Source organism: Oryzias melastigma, linkage group LG9 (genome assembly GCF_002922805.2).
Source record: "Oryzias melastigma strain HK-1 linkage group LG9, ASM292280v2, whole genome shotgun sequence".
Lineage (NCBI taxonomy): Eukaryota > Metazoa > Chordata > Actinopteri > Beloniformes > Adrianichthyidae > Oryzias > Oryzias melastigma.
In genome coordinates this window covers 9,517,627-9,536,185 of record NC_050520.1, presented here as the reverse complement: position 1 = coordinate 9,536,185, position 18,559 = coordinate 9,517,627, and the positions used below count along the sequence as shown (strand labels likewise).

The 18,559-nt window shown below is 35.7% G+C and overlaps 2 protein-coding genes across 5 annotated transcripts; both read left to right on the top strand.

Moving 5' to 3' along the window:
* Window positions 1-292: 292 nt before the first annotated feature.
* On the top strand, window positions 293-7,192 carry znf131 (zinc finger protein 131). Of its 4 annotated transcripts, XM_024276175.2 has the most exons (10): window positions 293-445; window positions 1,905-2,049; window positions 2,972-3,073; window positions 3,391-3,535; window positions 3,627-3,735; window positions 3,831-4,022; window positions 4,097-4,208; window positions 4,362-4,475; window positions 5,039-5,169; window positions 6,305-7,192. In XM_024276175.2, the coding sequence occupies exons 2-10, from the start codon at window positions 1,923-1,925 to the stop codon at window positions 6,815-6,817; spliced, it is 1,545 nt and encodes a 514-aa protein (XP_024131943.1). In that variant the 5' UTR covers window positions 293-445; window positions 1,905-1,922; the 3' UTR covers window positions 6,818-7,192. The 4 variants fall into 4 exon arrangements, with proteins under 4 accessions (XP_024131943.1, XP_024131941.1, XP_024131939.1 ...); XM_024276173.2 differs by having other exon boundaries at window positions 3,627-3,696; window positions 4,097-4,475; XM_024276171.2 differs by having other exon boundaries at window positions 4,097-4,475.
* Window positions 7,193-7,389: 197 nt separating this feature from the next.
* nim1k (NIM1 serine/threonine protein kinase) lies at window positions 7,390-18,427 on the top strand. The gene is made up of 7 exons (XM_024276251.2): window positions 7,390-8,283; window positions 12,630-13,097; window positions 13,349-13,636; window positions 13,712-13,824; window positions 15,243-15,364; window positions 15,487-15,633; window positions 16,958-18,427. Exons 3-7 carry the CDS (start codon window positions 13,350-13,352, stop codon window positions 17,714-17,716), a joined length of 1,428 nt encoding a protein of 475 aa, XP_024132019.1. The 5' UTR covers window positions 7,390-8,283; window positions 12,630-13,097; window position 13,349; the 3' UTR covers window positions 17,717-18,427.
* The last annotated feature ends 132 nt before the right edge of the window (window positions 18,428-18,559 follow it).

The window sequence follows — 18,559 nt, the reverse complement described above, 5'->3', positions numbered from 1 at the left end:
AAAATCAAAAATAGGGAGAAAGCAAGATGAGAGACAATGCATCTAAATAATTATGTATCACTTTATGCAAAAATTAATTTTGGGAGAGGAGGGGCTCTAATTTTTTAAAACCTCCTGCAAATTAAAATAAAATTAACTTAAAAAATTACAAACCAACCTATTTTTATTGGATTATTATTATTACTACTATTATTAATAGCAATAATACTACAATTACTATTATTATTATTTATTGTTGTTGTTAGTTCTGTCAAAGCCATTTAAATCTTTGTTGCTACGCAACGGCTCCCAGCGTCCCACTGCTCGCAAGGGTTTCTGGGAACCGGAGGCCTCGTTGTGAAACGACCGCCCTTTTTGGAGCAAGCCGAGAGTAGAACAGCGTTTCTTGTGTCGTCGGAAATATCCCCACAAAACAAGTTTTTGCTGTAATTTAGCTAAACTTCAGGTATGTGATAGGACGATTTTAAGCACGTATTATAAGCTACAGTGTTTCTAAAGAATAAATCGGTCTGGGAAATCCGTATTTTAATGCGCGGTTTGATGACGTAATGTTGATTGTCAAACGCGAAATGGCGAGCCTGCTAAGAGGCCCTTTTCCCGCATCGCTACTAACTTTTATAATGTTTATTTCACAGAACAGTCAGGAGTTAAAATATTTCTCTTCTTATATTTCGGGTATGTTGAATTTTAGATGCACATTCTTGCTGTATGTTTGAAGAAACGCGTTCAGCGCCCAGTTTTTGGGCAGAAGACATGTTTGCTAATATTTAGCTTAAAGCTAAAAGCTCCATGTGTTTGAAGACAAGCTCTTATAATGTTTAATCTCTAAAAAGCATTCAATTAAGCTTAAACACTTGTATTTTGTCCATAATTAAGGCTTTAAAATCAATGTAGCATTTTCAATTGTGTCTGTATTTTACCAAGAAATCAACCGAGCTCTTTATTAGTTGACTTTTTCATCAGGCGCTTTTAGGTTAACTATAAGGCTAAATACGAACCTTTATTTTTGCTCCTTCTATTTTGTTTCCCCTATTTTGAATAGTTTTACTCTTTTCAAATGGGAAACTGGTATTATGGGCTTCTTTTTTTAGTGTGAAATAGTATTGTTTTATCTGTGCCAACGTTATTATTATTATTATTATTATTATTAGACAACCTTTTTTTTTTTTTTTTAACAAAATGGACATTTGATACATAGAATCACACAAAGACAGATAAAACTGAACAAGGGGGCCAAAAGTAGAAGGCAACAAATGAAAGAAAACCAAAAACAAAATTATAGTCTATTAGTATTAATCAAAAACTTAAAAGGATTGGGATCACCAGTTATTCAATTTGGTGTTTTCAAATATGGTCCGGGTTTTTTCAAACGTATGAATTCTGGTTAGATTCAGCATACTTTTTAATTTCACAGATAAAAATGGGAAAGTATATTTACTTCTGTAAATCTAATATTTGATCAGAATAAAAATTAAACCAAGTAAATAGATCCCGTTCTCTTTGTATTAAAACAAAAAAATAGTATGTTCAAAAAAGAAAAAAACATTGAGGATAGTGTGTTTCCAGAATGCAAAAGTATGTATGCAAGTCTAAAATAAATGTGTAAAATTTTTAATTTGATTTATAAAGGGAACAGTTGGTATTTGTATCCTTTCGGCATTTCTGAGAAATAAAATATTTTACCGGATTGTATTTGTACATTATTTTAAATGAAAGTCAAGGTACAGTAATAACCATACTTTATTCCATGGTTTGTTATTGTTCATACTATTCTCATATGTGGGGGATTATTTAAAGGAAAAGCTCTCTGACTGTTTTTGCCAATACACATTTTAAAAGTGTTGTTTGTTTTGTTTATCCCTCCAAATATTGATGATTACATGCCATCATCCCTGTTTCTGCAGTTTTGGATCTCCCTGAAGATGTCGGCGGCGGAGGCTGAGGCGGCTGGTGGTAGTGAGTATCCAGCTCACTATAAAGTCATGTTGGAGAAACTTAATGAGCAGCGACAGCTCGACCAGTTCACAGATATTACCCTGATAGTTGATGGTAAGAACCGCGCTTTGACGCACACAGATTTGTTTGGAAATTCAAGTTTGTAATTGTTTGTGCTGTCTGGACAAATTTTTAATGGAGCAATATTACTTTGTTCTTTTAATCATCCTTTTTTGTGCTGTATTAGGGTTCCTGTGGGATCTTAAAGGGTCTTAACTATTGAATTAATGCGTTTGGAAATAATACTTTAAAAAACTTTTTAAAAGTGTTGAATTTTGATGTTTCAGCCTTGTGATGTATGAAACTTCCCCGTTTCTCATTTCTCGTCAAAAATGTAATTTTTTTCCACCCATGAGTTTCTTTGATCAAATAATGTCAATAAAGATCGACCAATCGTAATGCACCAATTCACTTCAGACCACATACTAAAAAATATTAAAAAGAAGAAGAAAAGGGAAGCACGCTAAAGCATTGTGACACAGACTACAAACAACAAGAAGAGAAGCTACAGTTTGGATTTTGGGGAAATGTAAATTTCACAGAATGGATGGAACAGGTATCCATCCAGCTGCTAATCCTCTCAGCAGCAGAGGCTATCCAGCTCGTACTCGTGCCTCTGCACCATCTGCACTTACTTTTGTTTGTGAATTATGTTCTTTTTTAAAATATAAATAAGTTGAGAAATTGGTCTTAATTTTTGATATGCACAGTTTAAAAAAAAACTCTTAAATCTAACTTAAGAAACTTGTAGAAACCCTGTGAAAGCCACAAAATGTTGATTTGGAACATTTCTGTTGCCTTTTCTGCCTCTATTTTCAATAGGTTTGTGTTTAAGAATATCACGTTAAATAACAATCTGTTTCAAGCTACAGGGATGACAGAATATTGGCTATTTTAACTGCTTATATGATCATGTGTTAGTAAATGTTTAAGCTATTTCACTCAGTTCTGTTGTTTGACTTGTTTCTTTATGCAGGACACCAGTTCAGAGCCCATAAAGCCGTGTTGGCAGCTTGCAGTCAGTTTTTCTACAAATTCTTTCAGGATTTCACCCAAGAACCCCTGGTGGAGATAGAAGGTATTCTATGTTTTAGTAAAAATGTGAAATGAAAGGTTTAGTTTAATTTGCATGTAAAGACAATTTGTTCTTAGGTTTACAGTATCTAGTTGTTTGGAACAGTGCTCCCTGCTGGAGAAACCCAGTAACTGCACGAGAAATTTTATTTATTTTACCCTCTGATTTTGGTTGATTTATCAAGTATTGTCTCATGTTGACCTCTTTAAATTATTGAGACAAACTCTTAAACAAGTAATGCTGACTAAATAAAAGTTGTTTTTGGTGTAGTGTGTTGCGCTGCATTCATTCACGTTTGCGTTTTCATGTCATTTTATTAGGTGTGAGCAACACGGCCTTTAGTCAGCTGATGGACTTCACTTACACAGCTACTCTAGCTGTTGCCGGGGAGGATGAAGCTTTTGATGTGTGGAAAGCTGCTGAATACCTGCAGATGCAAGAAGCCATCAAGGCACTTAACAAAAAGTGAGGCTTAAACATGCAAACTTTCCATCTTTGCTGCCTAAATACATCTGTTAAATGCAGCTTTGAGTAACGGTGAGATTTTCTCTTGTAGGATTGATGAATTTTCCTCACTGGCAGCCAGAAGTACAAGTAAGAAGAGGAAGATTGCAGAGACTTCTAACGTAATTACAGAAACCCTGCCAACAGTAGAAGGAGAACATGTCAGTATGTTCACAATGTTCACGTTTAAGATAAACGGTTCAACAAAACAAATCTAGTTTGGAAGAAAAGTGTTTTTTTTGCACCTCTCCTGCAGGTGGAGATTCAGGTAATGGGTGAAGGAGCCATTGAGGTGGAGGAGTCAGGGCTGGAGGAAGTCGTAGACGCTGCAAAAAATGCTCAGGCATCGTCAGATGACTCCGCTTTAGCTCTTCTCGCTGATATAACTAGTAAATACCAGCAAGGAGAACCAACAATCCAAGTTATTAAGAGGGAAGATCTAGAAGAGGTACTCTTTTTAAAAAGAAAAAAAGGTTTAAGGCATGTAAAAAAATGATTTGAACATTTTTTGCTTTTTTTTAGCATGAAGTGGTTTATCAGGAGGAAACGGTGACGGCCTCCAAGGTCCTGGAGAACGTCGAAGTTGTTGAGGTCCAGATCTCCCAGGCGGACAACATGTTCCGCTGCAACAAATGTGAGCGCAGCTTCAAGCTGTACTGCCACCTTAAACAACACATCAAAAGTCACCTGGGCTCGCTGGAGAGACCGCACGTGTGCAGCCACTGTGGCAAAGCGTACACGAGGGAGGGAGCTCTGAAGCAGCATATAAACACCTTTCATTTTGAAGCAGAGGAGCTGTCTCGAAATCAGAAGCCCCAAAAGAAGGTCCACGTCTGTGAATACTGCAAGAAGAACTTTGATCACTTCGGACACTTTAAGGAGCACCTGAGAAAACACACTGGTGAGAATAAAAGCAGTACAACTCTCAAAAACTATCAGAAATGTGTTTATAGAGCGTACTGTGTTGTTTTTCTGGTTTCATTTAGTAAACATCACTTCCTGGATTCATATTTAAGTCTGCAGAACTATAAATTAACATTAAAACCTAATCTGGAATCAACATTAAAACAAAGGAAATGTTCTCTGAAGATCAATTAAATTCAGACGTTGATTCAGTGTTTTGTAAGAACACTATTTGTTTATTTTTAAGTTTTTAACAGCATGCTTTAATGATCAAATTTCAGTGATTTGCTCTGTTTTATGTTGTTTTTACCCTCAAACATCAATTACCTTCACACTGATGTAATTGTGTTAACATTCTGTGATGGATTTTAAAAAGGAATCATCATTAAATGTTTTGCAGTAGTTGAAAAAACATCCTAATTTAATCAACATTTTTATTTGTGAAAATCATTTAAGATTAATAATTATAATAGATACTTATTTTTCTTACTCTTTTAGACACGTTTTTATGCAAATGTTTGAGATTTGCAGTCTGAAGATCTCTTTTATTTTGTGTTCCAGGTGAGAAACCATACGAGTGTCCAGATTGTCATGAGAAATTTGCGAGGAACAGTACGCTGAAGTGCCATATGGCGGCCTGTCAGAACGGGGCCGGAGCCAAAAAGGGACGCAAGAAACTCTACGAATGCCAGGTATGCTTTGTTTGGCTGCTATCACCTTTATGGTTTTGATTTGTAGCAAATTTTAGCTTTAACCAAAATCTGTTTTACTGAGGCTTTACTGTTAAAGCTTTTCTTTTTGTTTCTTTTCTGCACATGTAGGACACAGTTTGTATTAATGTGAAAGGAAATGTATCAGTTAGTTGTATTTGAATAAAATTATAATTTTAAAAATTTAGACAGATTTTAAAGACTTATCTAGAAATATAATTGCAAAAATATTTCTATGGAGATTTTAAAACTTATATTTAGACTTGTAAAAATAATATCAGTTTGGAGATTCAATTCTAAAACTTCTTGTAATTTAGATTTTGTGTTGCACAGAAATTCAAAATATGTTTAAAAAGTTTAAAGAGCAATTTGAAATGGTAAAATAGTGTCATCTGTTTATGTGATCACAGAAATAAAGATTAATTTAAAACTTTGTTGTTCTTAGACAAAAATTAAAAGATCTTTATGCGGTTTACACCAAACTTGTTTTGTTTTTTTCCAGTTGGAAAAAAAATATCTCTAACAAACTAGTGGCCTAAGCACTTATTAGTATACATTCAGTTATAGAGGTCAATAGATTTAAAGCAAAATTACATCTTGCCCAGACATGGCACCACCTGCAAACATATTCTCATAATTTTTTAATGCTTATCATGGCGGTCTTACGTTTGCTTTGCTCCCCCTGGTGGCTGAATTGTGCATTTCATTCATTTCTTTAAAGAACTATAACTCAAAGGAATGGGCTAGAAACTTTTTTTTTTTTTTTTTTTCAAAATCTGTATATTTGTTTTCTTTATGGCTGAGCTAGATTAAACTATCTGGGCCTCATGTTTGACATCCCTGATCTGTGTAGATAATAAATCCAAAAATGTCTACATTGGAAACTTTCCTTAACAACTGAGTGATGACGTCATAACAATATCATAATTTACGAGCTGGTGCGTCTGCAGTGCACATTAAGCCCTGGAATTTTATGGTTTCTGAGAATCTGTTGACATTTCATCCTCTATTTTTTAATCATTTTCAAATTCAAAAATTCAAATTTTATTTGTAATCTTTAATCTTTTTGATTAAAAACACTGACTTATAACCATTTTCTTTGCTTTTTTCCTGTCAGGTGTGCGGCAGTGTGTTCAACAGTTGGGACCAGTTCAAAGACCATCTAGCGAGTCACACCGGAGACAAGCCCAACCACTGCACCGTCTGTGACATGTGGTTCACTCACCCCAAGGAGCTGACCGCCCACCTAAAGGACGCTCATCTGATAGTGGAGAAGCTACCGGAGCAGCTGGTCATCACTGACTCCGCCGCCCTCACGATAGCAACGCAGAACCTCACCGGGGCGGAAACAGTCCTGTTGGACGACGGCATTCAGGTGGAGCATGTCACCGTGGAGCCCGTGAACGTCATGGAAATGGAGGAAACTGCAACTGTGGTGGTGGAAGACGACGGGGTCGGGGAGATGTGCGAGGAGGACGTGGAGAGGTTGAAACAGGCTGGGCTGCAGATCCAAGTGGTACATGTGACCGCAGCTGACATCCAGGGGCAGCAGCTGGTGAACTCTCAGGTAGAAGTAAAGATGGAGGAGATGGTGAACGTGGAGGAAGCAGAGCAAACAATGGTCGTATGAAACAAGAAATGACCTGGAGGACACTTTTTCTGTTGCTGCAATATTGAATTATGCTGTAGCAAATGCCTCATTTTTCAGAGATCTGTTTGTTTGTTTTTTATATTCTGAATTATTGCCAACATTTTTGGGGAAACATCTTCATTATGTCTTGTTTCAGGCTCCATTCATCTCTTTATTGCTCTGCCTCACTTAATATTTAACTTCAAAAACACATTTAGATAAAAAGTAGATCTGGAATTGAACAATGCAGCACCTTGGAATTTGTTTTCTTAAAATTATCATTGTTATTGTTAAATAATATTTATTTTCACAAAAGTATAAAGTGTCTTTAGTGTTAAAGAATTTCAGCTATAACATAAAAATGGTTTTGGCCTTTCTTGTTTTTTTTGTATTTTATTCAGCAAAGAAGCAACATATTTAACATACACATTAAATTTACAGGGAAATAAAAGTGCATACACAAAATAAATGTTATTTTCCTGCCCCTTTTCCATTTTTTAAATAACAGAATTTGAAGTAAAAATGTATATATGCATGTACATATATTTGAATTGTTATGCAATAAAGATAAACATTTTTAAAGAAAGTATAAAAAGGTAGATCTAAATATATTTTTCAGCAATATAGCCTTAAGGTAATTTTATTTACAGAAAAAATCATTTAAGACTTCATTTTGAGCAGATTCGCTATCAGTGATTTTGTAGTACAGGCAGAAAATTAAGATGTTTTCTTTGGCTTTTCCAGTTTGGTCCTCTGTGTTTGCCATTTTTTTTAATATGCATTAAGAAAAATATTTTGGTAAATAAGTTAATGAGCTTTTTTACGGGTTATTTACATCTTAGATCTGTCTTCCAATTGTTTTTTAAATTTCCTCAACAGAATGGAGTTGAATTAAATATATTTATTTATTATTTAAATTTATTGATTGACTTCTTATTTGTTATTGTTTATATGGTGACTTTGTTTTTTTTTTCTTTTAATATATATATATATATATTGTTATTTTATTGTCTAAACTTAACTTTATAAAAGCAACTTTGCTCTTGGTATGGTGTACTCAATTTAAAACTATTTTACGTAACTGTATAAAAGAGTCGTGAATCCCCGTAAACACCCTCACAGCTCTTCTTTCCAGGCCCGGTTGACCTCACGCTGAACCCAGGCGGAACTAATGGTCAACGGAGCTCTGTGGGTCACCACCACAACAGCTTCGGTTACACAGCCTTTCAGTCCCGTTCTAAAATCGCTCCCAATGCTCGCTTCTCATTGGTCGGGAGGTGCGCGCGAGAGTCCTCGCGCACCTCCTGATTGGTCGGTCGGCCCTTTCGTTGAGCGGTTGTCTTCACAGCAGCGGCGGCAGCAGAACCTGCGCGTCCAATGTCATCCGGCACCAGAAAGGATGGATTTGGCTGCGAAGTCGGTAAACGTAGACGCCGGGGGCCCACGATGATACTGTACTCGCCCAAGTAAGAGAAGAGTGATGCGCTCGTGACGTTACGTCGGTCTCTGCTTGTTGCGGTAGGATTATTGTTAAAAAAAAGGTTGACTCAGTCATTCAGTCAGTCAATAATATGGCCTTCTGCGGGGAATAGTCAACAGTTAACTAGTGACAACCATCATGCTAATTGTTTAGCCACTCAAATACCTCAGTTTCTTTTCTGAAAGGGCTTAAATGTAAGAAAGTATTAAAAATAATGAGGCCTAATTAAGTTTTTACTAGCTAATATTTGAGTATTGAATTCTTATAAGTACTTAAACCAGAATAACTTCATAATTATTACTAGTTTACATTATATTTATTTTTAATTGACTAATTTCCTGAAAGGAGACAGCTGAGTTTCTGCTTTGACTCTGAAGTTTGTCAAAAATGTATTATTATTATTATTATTATTTCAAATAATGACCCTACATGCTTACCAAGTTGTAGCTATAACAAAAATAACAACTACAAAATATTTTCCCTGGTATTTTTTTAATGTTTAACTTATATATATATATATATATATATATATATATATATATATATATATATATATATATATATATATATGGTTTACAGAATTAATTTCCACAACTGTAATCATTTTGGCGTATCTTTTTATGTCCACCTGGTCGAAATGTGTTCTTAATTTTATTCTTTTGATCATCAATTAGTCAGAGAGCATAAAAACATTCTGCTTGGTGTGATTAGTTTTTTTTCTTTGATGGGAATCTCTTTGATGTGTTGTTGGAGAACACCATGCAAACTCTGACAGCCTTTTTAAAGCCGGAAGAAATGATTGGATTTGGACTGGAACCACCAGATGAGGCCTTATTGCTGCGTCTGCAGCACCGTCATGTTATTGTCCTTGCCTGCAGCGCCATGGTTACTTTGTTGCTATGACTCAGACATCTTCTACTCTCTGTGCTGGTTGTGTTCTAACTAAAAATATTAATTAGAAAATAATTTCAAAAGTAGTGGAAAAAGACCACAGATTATGGTTTTTTACTGATTTTGACTCGGGAGATAACAAAAACTTTATTATCCATTATCCACTTTTGAACTTTTTTAGAATATAAAAACTCCTAAAATGTGAAAAAAATGTAAAAATGACTAATGTCGGTGTCACACTTAAAACAAACAGCACAGAAAATGTAATAAAGGAGAGTAGATCTAAAACGAAGCATTGGATGTTCTTCAGTCGTAGAGAATCCACTCGTATCTGCTCTCACCTCAATTGAGGCACATTGTGTGTTTAGAAGCAGGTGGACGGAACAGGTTCCTGATCCTCAGCCGTGTGGACGGGCTCTTGAGTTTTGTTGTTGGAGATTGTGAAGAGGCTTCTGTTGATCACGGTGCTGCCAGTAGAAGAGGGAATCAAGTAAATTCTGCCTTCGGGTCTTTGAGGATCCTAGAACAAGTAATTGATGGCGGCGAGAGCCCACGTAGCAAAGCTGATTTATGTTTGCTTAGTGGCTTTTTAGTGTGCAGACTTAAACGTTTTTGTGTCTAGTAATCAGCAAATTCACAAAATGCTCGCACAGAAACATTTAACTTTAAGTTGAAACTTTAAGTTTGGATGTATATTTATTTATTTTTATATAAAATAAGAAAAAAACATATGAATAAGGAAAAGACTGTAATCTAAAGACAGAACAAAAGAACAGCTGCAAGTAGAACTAATAACTGATTCGCAGGTGAACACTAGAAAAAATAAAAAAATAAACTATAAAATTTTCCATAAGTATATAAAATAATGAATGAATAGCACTAAGTCATTATCATATTAAAACTGGTGGTTATATTTCAGAAATTGATGGATGGATCAATAGACAGATAGATATTACACTCATACCTTTAAACAAGCCATGGTAAAAACTTACTTCTAAAAATAATAAATAGTACATAAAAATGCAGAAAAAGAGCTTATTAAGAGCTTAGTAATTAAAAACCAGAAATTAAATAAATGTGTTGCTAAATAAAATACATTTGCCATAAAAATCAGGATACTTAATGTGTTAAAATTGCTTAAACCTGCTAAAGCCAAAAAAAATAATAATAAATATGAAGAAAACATCCACAATATCACAATTTACAAGAAGAATTTCAGTTCTAATATTTCCTATATAGCCACGTTTAACATATCTATCTGTATATGTAATATACATATGTTAGGTAGTTTAAACAAGTCATTCAAATATTTTTTCTGTGTTTCTTGGAGATCAAATTGAGCAGAATATTTTTTTTCTGGCACAAAACATTAAGACATTAGATAATTTTCTGCAAATTATATTCTGAACTTGTGTAAAGTTGAAACATAGAATTTTTATTTACGGCTAAATCCCAACTTAAATTCAAAACAAGACAGTAAAAAGTCCAGTAATTCCTTGATGAGACTGATATTCCCATGAAAGGTTTCATACAAAACAGATAAAAAGCACATTAAACTTTGCACGGCCAACATGAAGAAAAGAAGAGCAAACAACCATAAACAAAGAGCAAATAAACTGTAATGAAACTGATGTCGGACTATTTGACTTTAAGGTCCAGTAAAAAACTAAAAGGTCTTTTAAATCAGCGCTGATGCTCTGCTGTTTGTGTGATCTTCAGCCGCAGATTGTCATCGTTTTATTTGACTTGTCCAAAGCTGTGCTGTAAATATAAAATTGAGCTCTTTGCTTTATGACTTTTAGTTCCTCGTAATGCATCATTTTTAGCCTGATATGTTGAGTCGGCGTCTGTCTGAGCAAACCTTAAAGATTAGTTGTTGAGAAAAATCAAAGATGTTTTTCTTCTATAGAATTCTTCACCATCAATATTCCTGTTATTTGGTGTTTTATTCAGTCCAGAAAGAAATAATTCTTAATTTTTTAGATTAAAAAAACCCTCAGGAGTGACTGTTTCCCTCTTTTAAATCTATGTTTTTTCATGTTTGCCCGGCTTTATATCACCATACATGAAAGACAGCATATGTTGCTTTGTGCTGCAAAGTAGAGGTTTCTTCTCACTTCCCTCGCCCTTTCAGGCTGACTAAGATCAATGCGTAGATATTCATGGTGAAATTACAGGACGCTGTTTGAAGGCCAAAAGACGCCAGGCCTCACAAAAGAGAAAGGCTTTGATTTCCCGACGAGGCTGCTCGACAAATGAATTCATGTTAATACTGACACAAATGAGGACAGAAATAGACAGTGAGTCCAGGTTTTCATTTATTTTTTTAATTTTTAAATGCATCGTTTCAGGACCGCAATCTATGGGACATTTTCTAGAAATATAAGTTGTCATAAACAGATGTTATGGCATTAGGAACAAAGTTTATCATCATTTTTTTCTAATTTTTTGATTCCTTCACCAAATTAATTCTTTTTTTATGTCATACTTTTTTTTCAGTTAAATATGCCAAACCAACTAATCTTCTAATCAATTTTGTAGTTTTAACCTATATTTACTAAATACAAATAGAACAATGCTATTAGTTTCAGGCTTAATATGATCCTGTTTGCCTCAGAGAAGGATAATCTGAGAATATGGTTTGACATTTTACACATTTATTTGTTTTTTAAATTAAATTTGGTAATTTGTTTGACATATTTTTTTCCTATTTTGCTTTAAAAAATATTTTTTTGCGATAGCTGTCATTTATCCTTTGTTTATACATTACTATTTTTTTTGTAAAACCACAATTAATCAAAAATTACTTAAATAATTTAAAATATCTGTTTTCTTTCCTGCTACAGAAACAGTTATAACAGTAATAACAGCATAATTACAGTCAATTAAAAGTAAATTATCAGCAACATCTTCATTTTAGGTTTTAAATAAAGTTTTTTTTAAGCTGTCATATTTAAATCTGTATTTGTATAATTAAATTGTTTATTAAAATGTTCATTAAAAACTGTTCCGGTTCATTTTCACCTCTTTTCTTTCCACTTCTCATGGGATGTTGTTAGAGCATTTTTTTTTCTCAGCATGCAGTTCTCACTTAATTATGGTCTTATGCAACCACACACATCACACTGCAGGGAGGGACAGTCGTGCAAGCATTTCCAGTTGTTTCTTTGTGATGTAGACAATTTAGTTTTGCATAAGCTGGCTCTGAAATGTTTGATCAGCAGGCTTCTTTTCAACAATCTTTTTTAATGAACATTCGAGTGGATGCAACACCGAAAAATCACGTGAAAGATGCAAATCTGAACTAAATCTACAGAACTGATGAAATTGTATATATATTAAAAGATTCAAAAACATCAATGCATAAAAACATTTTATGGTTTCCTATGTCAACAATAAAACCATTCTAATGGGGTTCCTGTGTTTTGTGCTTTATTCCAGGTTGGGTGGCGAGTCGCCCCATGGCTGACACTCTCATCTGTTCAACCCCTTTCCTTCAACCTCCCACATTCAGCTCCTCTTCCCTCCTCTTAACCATGTGGCCTATTTATACTCTGGAGACTCAAAAGAGTCCATTTAAGCTTCTGCAGACAACAGTTGACATGAATCCAGTAACACGTGTTCCTCGCGCCCCTCTTTTTCTATAGCAACTAAGGAAATTCAGAGCTTTGCATTGTGGAAACTCACAACATTTAACAAGACTGGGATTGAAATGGAGTTTTGATCGCAGCTCCTCATCAGAGCGTTTGGGATAAATCATGTGGACCGACTCCTGGACTGGAGGTTTAGTTCTTTTTAGCTCCAACACAGAGAAAACTTGTTGTTGATCAGTCTTTTTTAATAGCTAATATTTGGGGATGAGAAGAAGTATGGATGGATTTGCTTTGTTAATGGCGCTCACATCTGAAGGTAAGTTTTCGGATTTTGGATCTGCCTCATTTTATTCAGGCAGTGCTGCTCATACATGACATCAGCTGCATTTTTGTTGCATAGTTTTAATTTTTCTATTTGACTTTCTTTGTGCTTTTATCATGTGTGTCATTGCAGTTTACTCTAGATATTGTCTCTTTTTAATTATTTTTGGGCCTTAAAATCTATCCATTTAAAACAAAACTAGCTCCTCTGGACCTACTAGATGAGGCTTTGTCATCCTTTTGCAGGATGACTGCCGTCTGCCCCTCTGAAAGCACCCCGGAGGGGGCTGAGGCTGGGGCAGGAGGAGCAGACGCCGCTCGGGACAGCTCGGTTTCCGCCGGTGATTCTGGAGAGTCCAGTCGAGATCCTCTCGGAGGTTCTGTCGGAGGCACGGTGCTGAGTACTAGCAGCCAACGCTACAGCCGCTGGAGCCGCCAGGACAGCTCCGACATCAACACCGATGATGAGGGAGCCACTGTGCGGCGTCTCACTCCACTGGAGAGGCTGAACCTGGACATGTGTCAGGATGACAGGTAGTGGTGGAAGAAATGAACCGTGCAGATGATTCAACTGGTGGTGGATCCTTCATGTGGGACCCTCTGCTGCAGGGTGGTGCGGGAGCTGGCTGTCGGGAGGAGAATTGCCTTCTACAAGATTCGAGGAGAGATCGGCTGTGGAAATTTCTCCCACGTCAAACTAGGAATTCATGCTCTCACTAAAGGTAAAACTTTCCAAACTATCAGCAGCACTTATGTTGCAAATAGAAAATGCATTTGTAATGTTATTCTAAGTTCAAATACACATTTTTAGCTTTTTATTTCAACAAATCGATGAGCTGATTGATCAGCATGTTCAGTCTAGAGCTGAGGCCATAATATTCTCTAACAAGCCCATGTGCTCTTGGGCAGAGGGCTGATTCAGCCGCAAATAACCTCACTGTTTGCTGCCTCAGAGCAGATGGATTGATTAGAGATCTCCAGTTTCCTTAGCGACGGCTAAAATTGCCGCTTGCCTCATCAAAAGGCTACAAAGAGAAGCAAAAATGAGCGTGTGGCTCTTTGTGTTTGTGCGGCTGTGCTGTAATTTACATGTAAATCTGTGGCCTGTATCTCACATCTGAGTTCTAGTGACCACATGTAAAAGATAACATTTAGTAAAAAATAATGGGGGCTTTATGAATGCTCCCATTGACAGCTGAAATGGAGCCTAATACCAGCTTTAATAATGCATGGAGGGGCACAATTAGATATCTCAACACCATTTTGCTTCTTAAGAACTTTTCTAGATTGAGTTACCTGAGCAGGTTTTTTATCTCTGTGAATCATTTAACGGCATTCAGCCAAGATCTTAGCTGTTAAAATTTAATGCATCCTAAGTGTTTACATCTTAGTGAAACTGCGGATGTAAGATTTTTTTGTATTTATTTAGGGAACTAATTGAATTTGATCTTTAAAAACCTAAGTCAACGGTTATGTCTAAATTCATTCATTAATCTTTAACTGTATATTAAGTTTGCCATCTTGCAGAGCTGGTTCAATCTACAATTCTAAAATGCAGTGCCCTAGAAATTTCCCAGAATTCCCTGTGAAAAACCAGTGTGGATTAATGCTCACTAGATTTGGGAATATGGACCATAATGCATTGTGTTTGAAAAGTTTTGGCAGAAAACATTTTTTTTTTAAATTAGGTTTTCTCTTGTGAAATCGGTGACATCATAATTGACATTAAAAAAATATAAAAAGTAGTGAGCATGGTGTCCAAATTGCTTTTAAAGCCCAGGACACTAGGTAGTTGCACAGTATGGAGCTATTTGTGGTTTATTGGAGAAAAAAAATCCTAAAAGTAGAAATTTACTTGGTTGTAAAACACAAAAATGTTTCTAAATGCAGCCCAGTGCTCATCACTTATCAGAATTTAAGATAATGCAATTTCCTAAAGAAATATAATGCCGTTTATTAGTAATTTAACTCTTTAACAGCTAAATGTATTCACAGCCATGAAAATAGAATTTTACTTATGGTTTTGCTTTTAAGTAGAAGCCACATTTAAGTCATTTTAGAGCCGAAGTGGTTTGTTGCATATTTGTGACAATAGACATTAAGGGGTTAAACTATAATTCTTTTTTTTTTTTATCACTAGACAAAGTGGCCATTAAGATATTAGACAAAACCAAACTGGATCAAAAGACTCAGAGGCTTCTGTCCAGAGAGATCTCCAGCATGGAGAAACTACACCACCCCAACATCATTCGCCTCTACGAGGTTTGCATCCACATTTTTTTAGCTTTAGGTCATATTAAACAATGTTCCACCAATTACTATATTTTATAGAAAATATATGTTTTTTTTTAAATATATTTTGTCTTTTTCTTGTCATCCTGTAGGTGGTGGAGACTCTGTCCCGGTTACACTTAGTGATGGAGTATGCAGGTGGAGGAGAACTCTACACCAAAATTACTACAGAAGGAAAACTTTCTGACTCTGACTGCAAGATTGTCTTTGCTCAGATCATCTCTGCTGTTAAACACATGGTCAGTACCTGCAAGGTAACACTGATTCAAACAAAGAAAACATCTATAGATTATTTCTCATTTCAATAGGTCAGTAATGGCAACAGAAACGAGAGTTTCACACCAACTGGTCTTCTGATTATTTCTTGGGTTTTTATTTTAGCTCAATTAAGGAAATAAATGAAGAATTTCGATTGCATTTATTGTCTATCAAGCAAAATGATGTTGGTTATTGTTTTAATAATATGCTAAAGGTTTGAAAATGATTAAAACAGTGGGATTGAGGGTTATTTTACTTTGATAAAAGGCGTAGTCTTCCAGATTTCCCTTTTTATGTCCTCTAGTTTTACACCTTTGTGTATTTTGCGTCTGCCATATCCAGGAGTTCAACAAGGTCAGCACCGTCTTTAAAGACTCACTCAAATGAAAATTGTGATTTTTATGTTTTTAGCATGTTCTTGTGGCATTTTTCTGATAATGGAGGACACATATTGAGAAAATTCAGCTTAAAATATTTTTTGTGGATATTTCTTTATTAAAGTTGTTGTGAATCAGAAGATGAAAAAAGGACATTTGAAAAAGATTATATTTGTTACGCACAAAAATACAATCGGCAGGCCACAATATCCCTGCTCCTCTCCATTCCGATGGATCCATTTGTAGACGACTAGATCCAATTTCATCTTCGTTTTCCTAGTCTGAGCTGGGATCTGGCTCTAAACTGTACATCTGGATAGCTCCAATGCTGCTCACCATTTTTGCTGCACCGCTAATGTTATGTTTGGGGAGTAAGAAGCTTTAAACTAGCAGAAAACTTAGATTAAGGTGGTCAAGCTTGCTCTGCACCAACAGTTTCTTCCTTAATTTTGAGGGAAATGTCTAATGAACTACTGCCGCTCTGCAGAAACTATGCCCTAGAATCCAACAGTTTTTTGGGGGGGGCTAAAAATGACAAATTCATCATTTTAAACCCCCTGGGAAGGCTTTCACAATAGATAAAAAGATGATTGGAGTGGAACTAATGATTAGTACTTAGTGAAGTTCTCTTCACCTCCACCAGGAGTTATTTTAGTAGTAAAAAATAAAAATCAGAATAATCAAATTTGATGATCAGACTTAGGTTTTTACAAAAATTGTGTCTGCATTCACATGTATTTTTATGAGTTTTGCTAAACGTCTTCCTGATAGTAGTTCTTGTAATGAAGATATTTGTCTTCACAGTTTTTTCTGGAACTTTAAGCTCTTTTTTCTGTGCTTTTCATGAAGTGGCTGTATCACATGGTTCATGGGTGTTTTGAGAGGATAACATTGTTGCATTTTTTTTGTTTTGTTTTATTTCCAACAGCATGAAAACAACATAATCCATCGAGACTTGAAGGCAGAAAATATCTTCTACACCAGCAGCTCTTGTGTCAAGGTCGGGGATTTTGGATTTAGCACTCTGAGCCGCCGTGATGAGACCCTCAATACATTCTGTGGCTCTCCGCCTTATGCTGCTCCAGAACTCTTTCGGGATGAGCATTATATTGGGGCCTTTGTCGACATCTGGGCCCTTGGGGTATTGCTGTTCTTCATGGTGACGGGCACCATGCCATTCAGGGCAGAAACCGTGGCCAAACTAAAGAGGTGCATCATGGATGGGGCTTACATTATGCCCACTTGGGTATCAGAGGGATGCCAGAGGTTGATCAGGGGAATCCTCCAGCCCATTCCATCTGACCGCTGTACTGTGGAACAGATGATGAGCTGCGAGTGGCTGCTCCCTGTGGACTTTCCGCGTCCTTTAGATCAATTCAACCTAGATCCAACCCATCTAGCAGAGACTGATCCATCCGAATTGCGGGAGGAGGAGCTGGAGATAAAGGCAGCGCTAGACGCTTTGGGAATCACGTCAGAGCACATTCTGAACAACCAGGGAAAAGACTGCAGAAGTTCCATCACAGGGGTTTACAGGATCCTGCTGCACCGCTTTCACAGGAGACGCGCGGCTGACAGCGTGCCTGCTGTCACACAGAAAGTAGCACCAACTCCAGCCAGTAAAAAAGAAAGACTGAAGGTGTACAGAAGTTTACGGCACACATCAAAACTCTGTATAATTCTGTGACAACTATGTAGCACGTTATTCCTGCAGTTCATTGACTTGACAAAATAGCACAGCTATTTTAAAAAAGTAAAAAAGTGCTTCTATTGTCAGTTATAAATTGACTTAGTGAGTCTTAAACCACATTCACCGCCTAAAACTTAGTATTTCTGATGCTAGTATATGCTACTGATATTTTTTTAATCCTAAATGTACTGTATTTAGATAAACAAGGTGATAGCATACACGAAGCTTAATTTAATTCTGACTGACAGTTATTTGTCCCCAGGTTTGCTGTTATAACAAGAAATAGTCCAAGTAGAAATTCTTAATTTATAATTTCAGCATAAAGTGTAGGACAAAATTAACTTGCAGTTTATGTGCAGAATGTGAGTTTTTATTATTTACTTGCAATTTTCCAATATGCCTTAGTTTTGTATACATTATGTTCATGAATCTTTGTGGGACTACAAGGTTAGACTTCAAACTTTTATGTCATGGAAAATGTCTTAAAGATGTTTCTAACAATGACTTTGGTTTGCTTTGTTCTCACTATGTTATTGGCATTGCAAGCCTAATTAGTGAAACTATTTGTAGTAAACTACCAGCAAACAGATTTCTTAATTTATGAGACAGGGTATTTTTTTTCTTATCCCAACATTTCATGTTTTTGAATAATCATTGACATTTACATGCTAATGTACTGACTGAAATAAATGAAGAAAAAAAAACGTAGCAGACTATGTTTGTGACTTTTTATTTAATAATGAAATTTAAATTAACATAAACTAGAGTTTTTCACATTAAAAATGCGTAAAACGCAGGTATTTATATATTTGTGTTGTTTTTTTCCTCCCGTATTTGGCA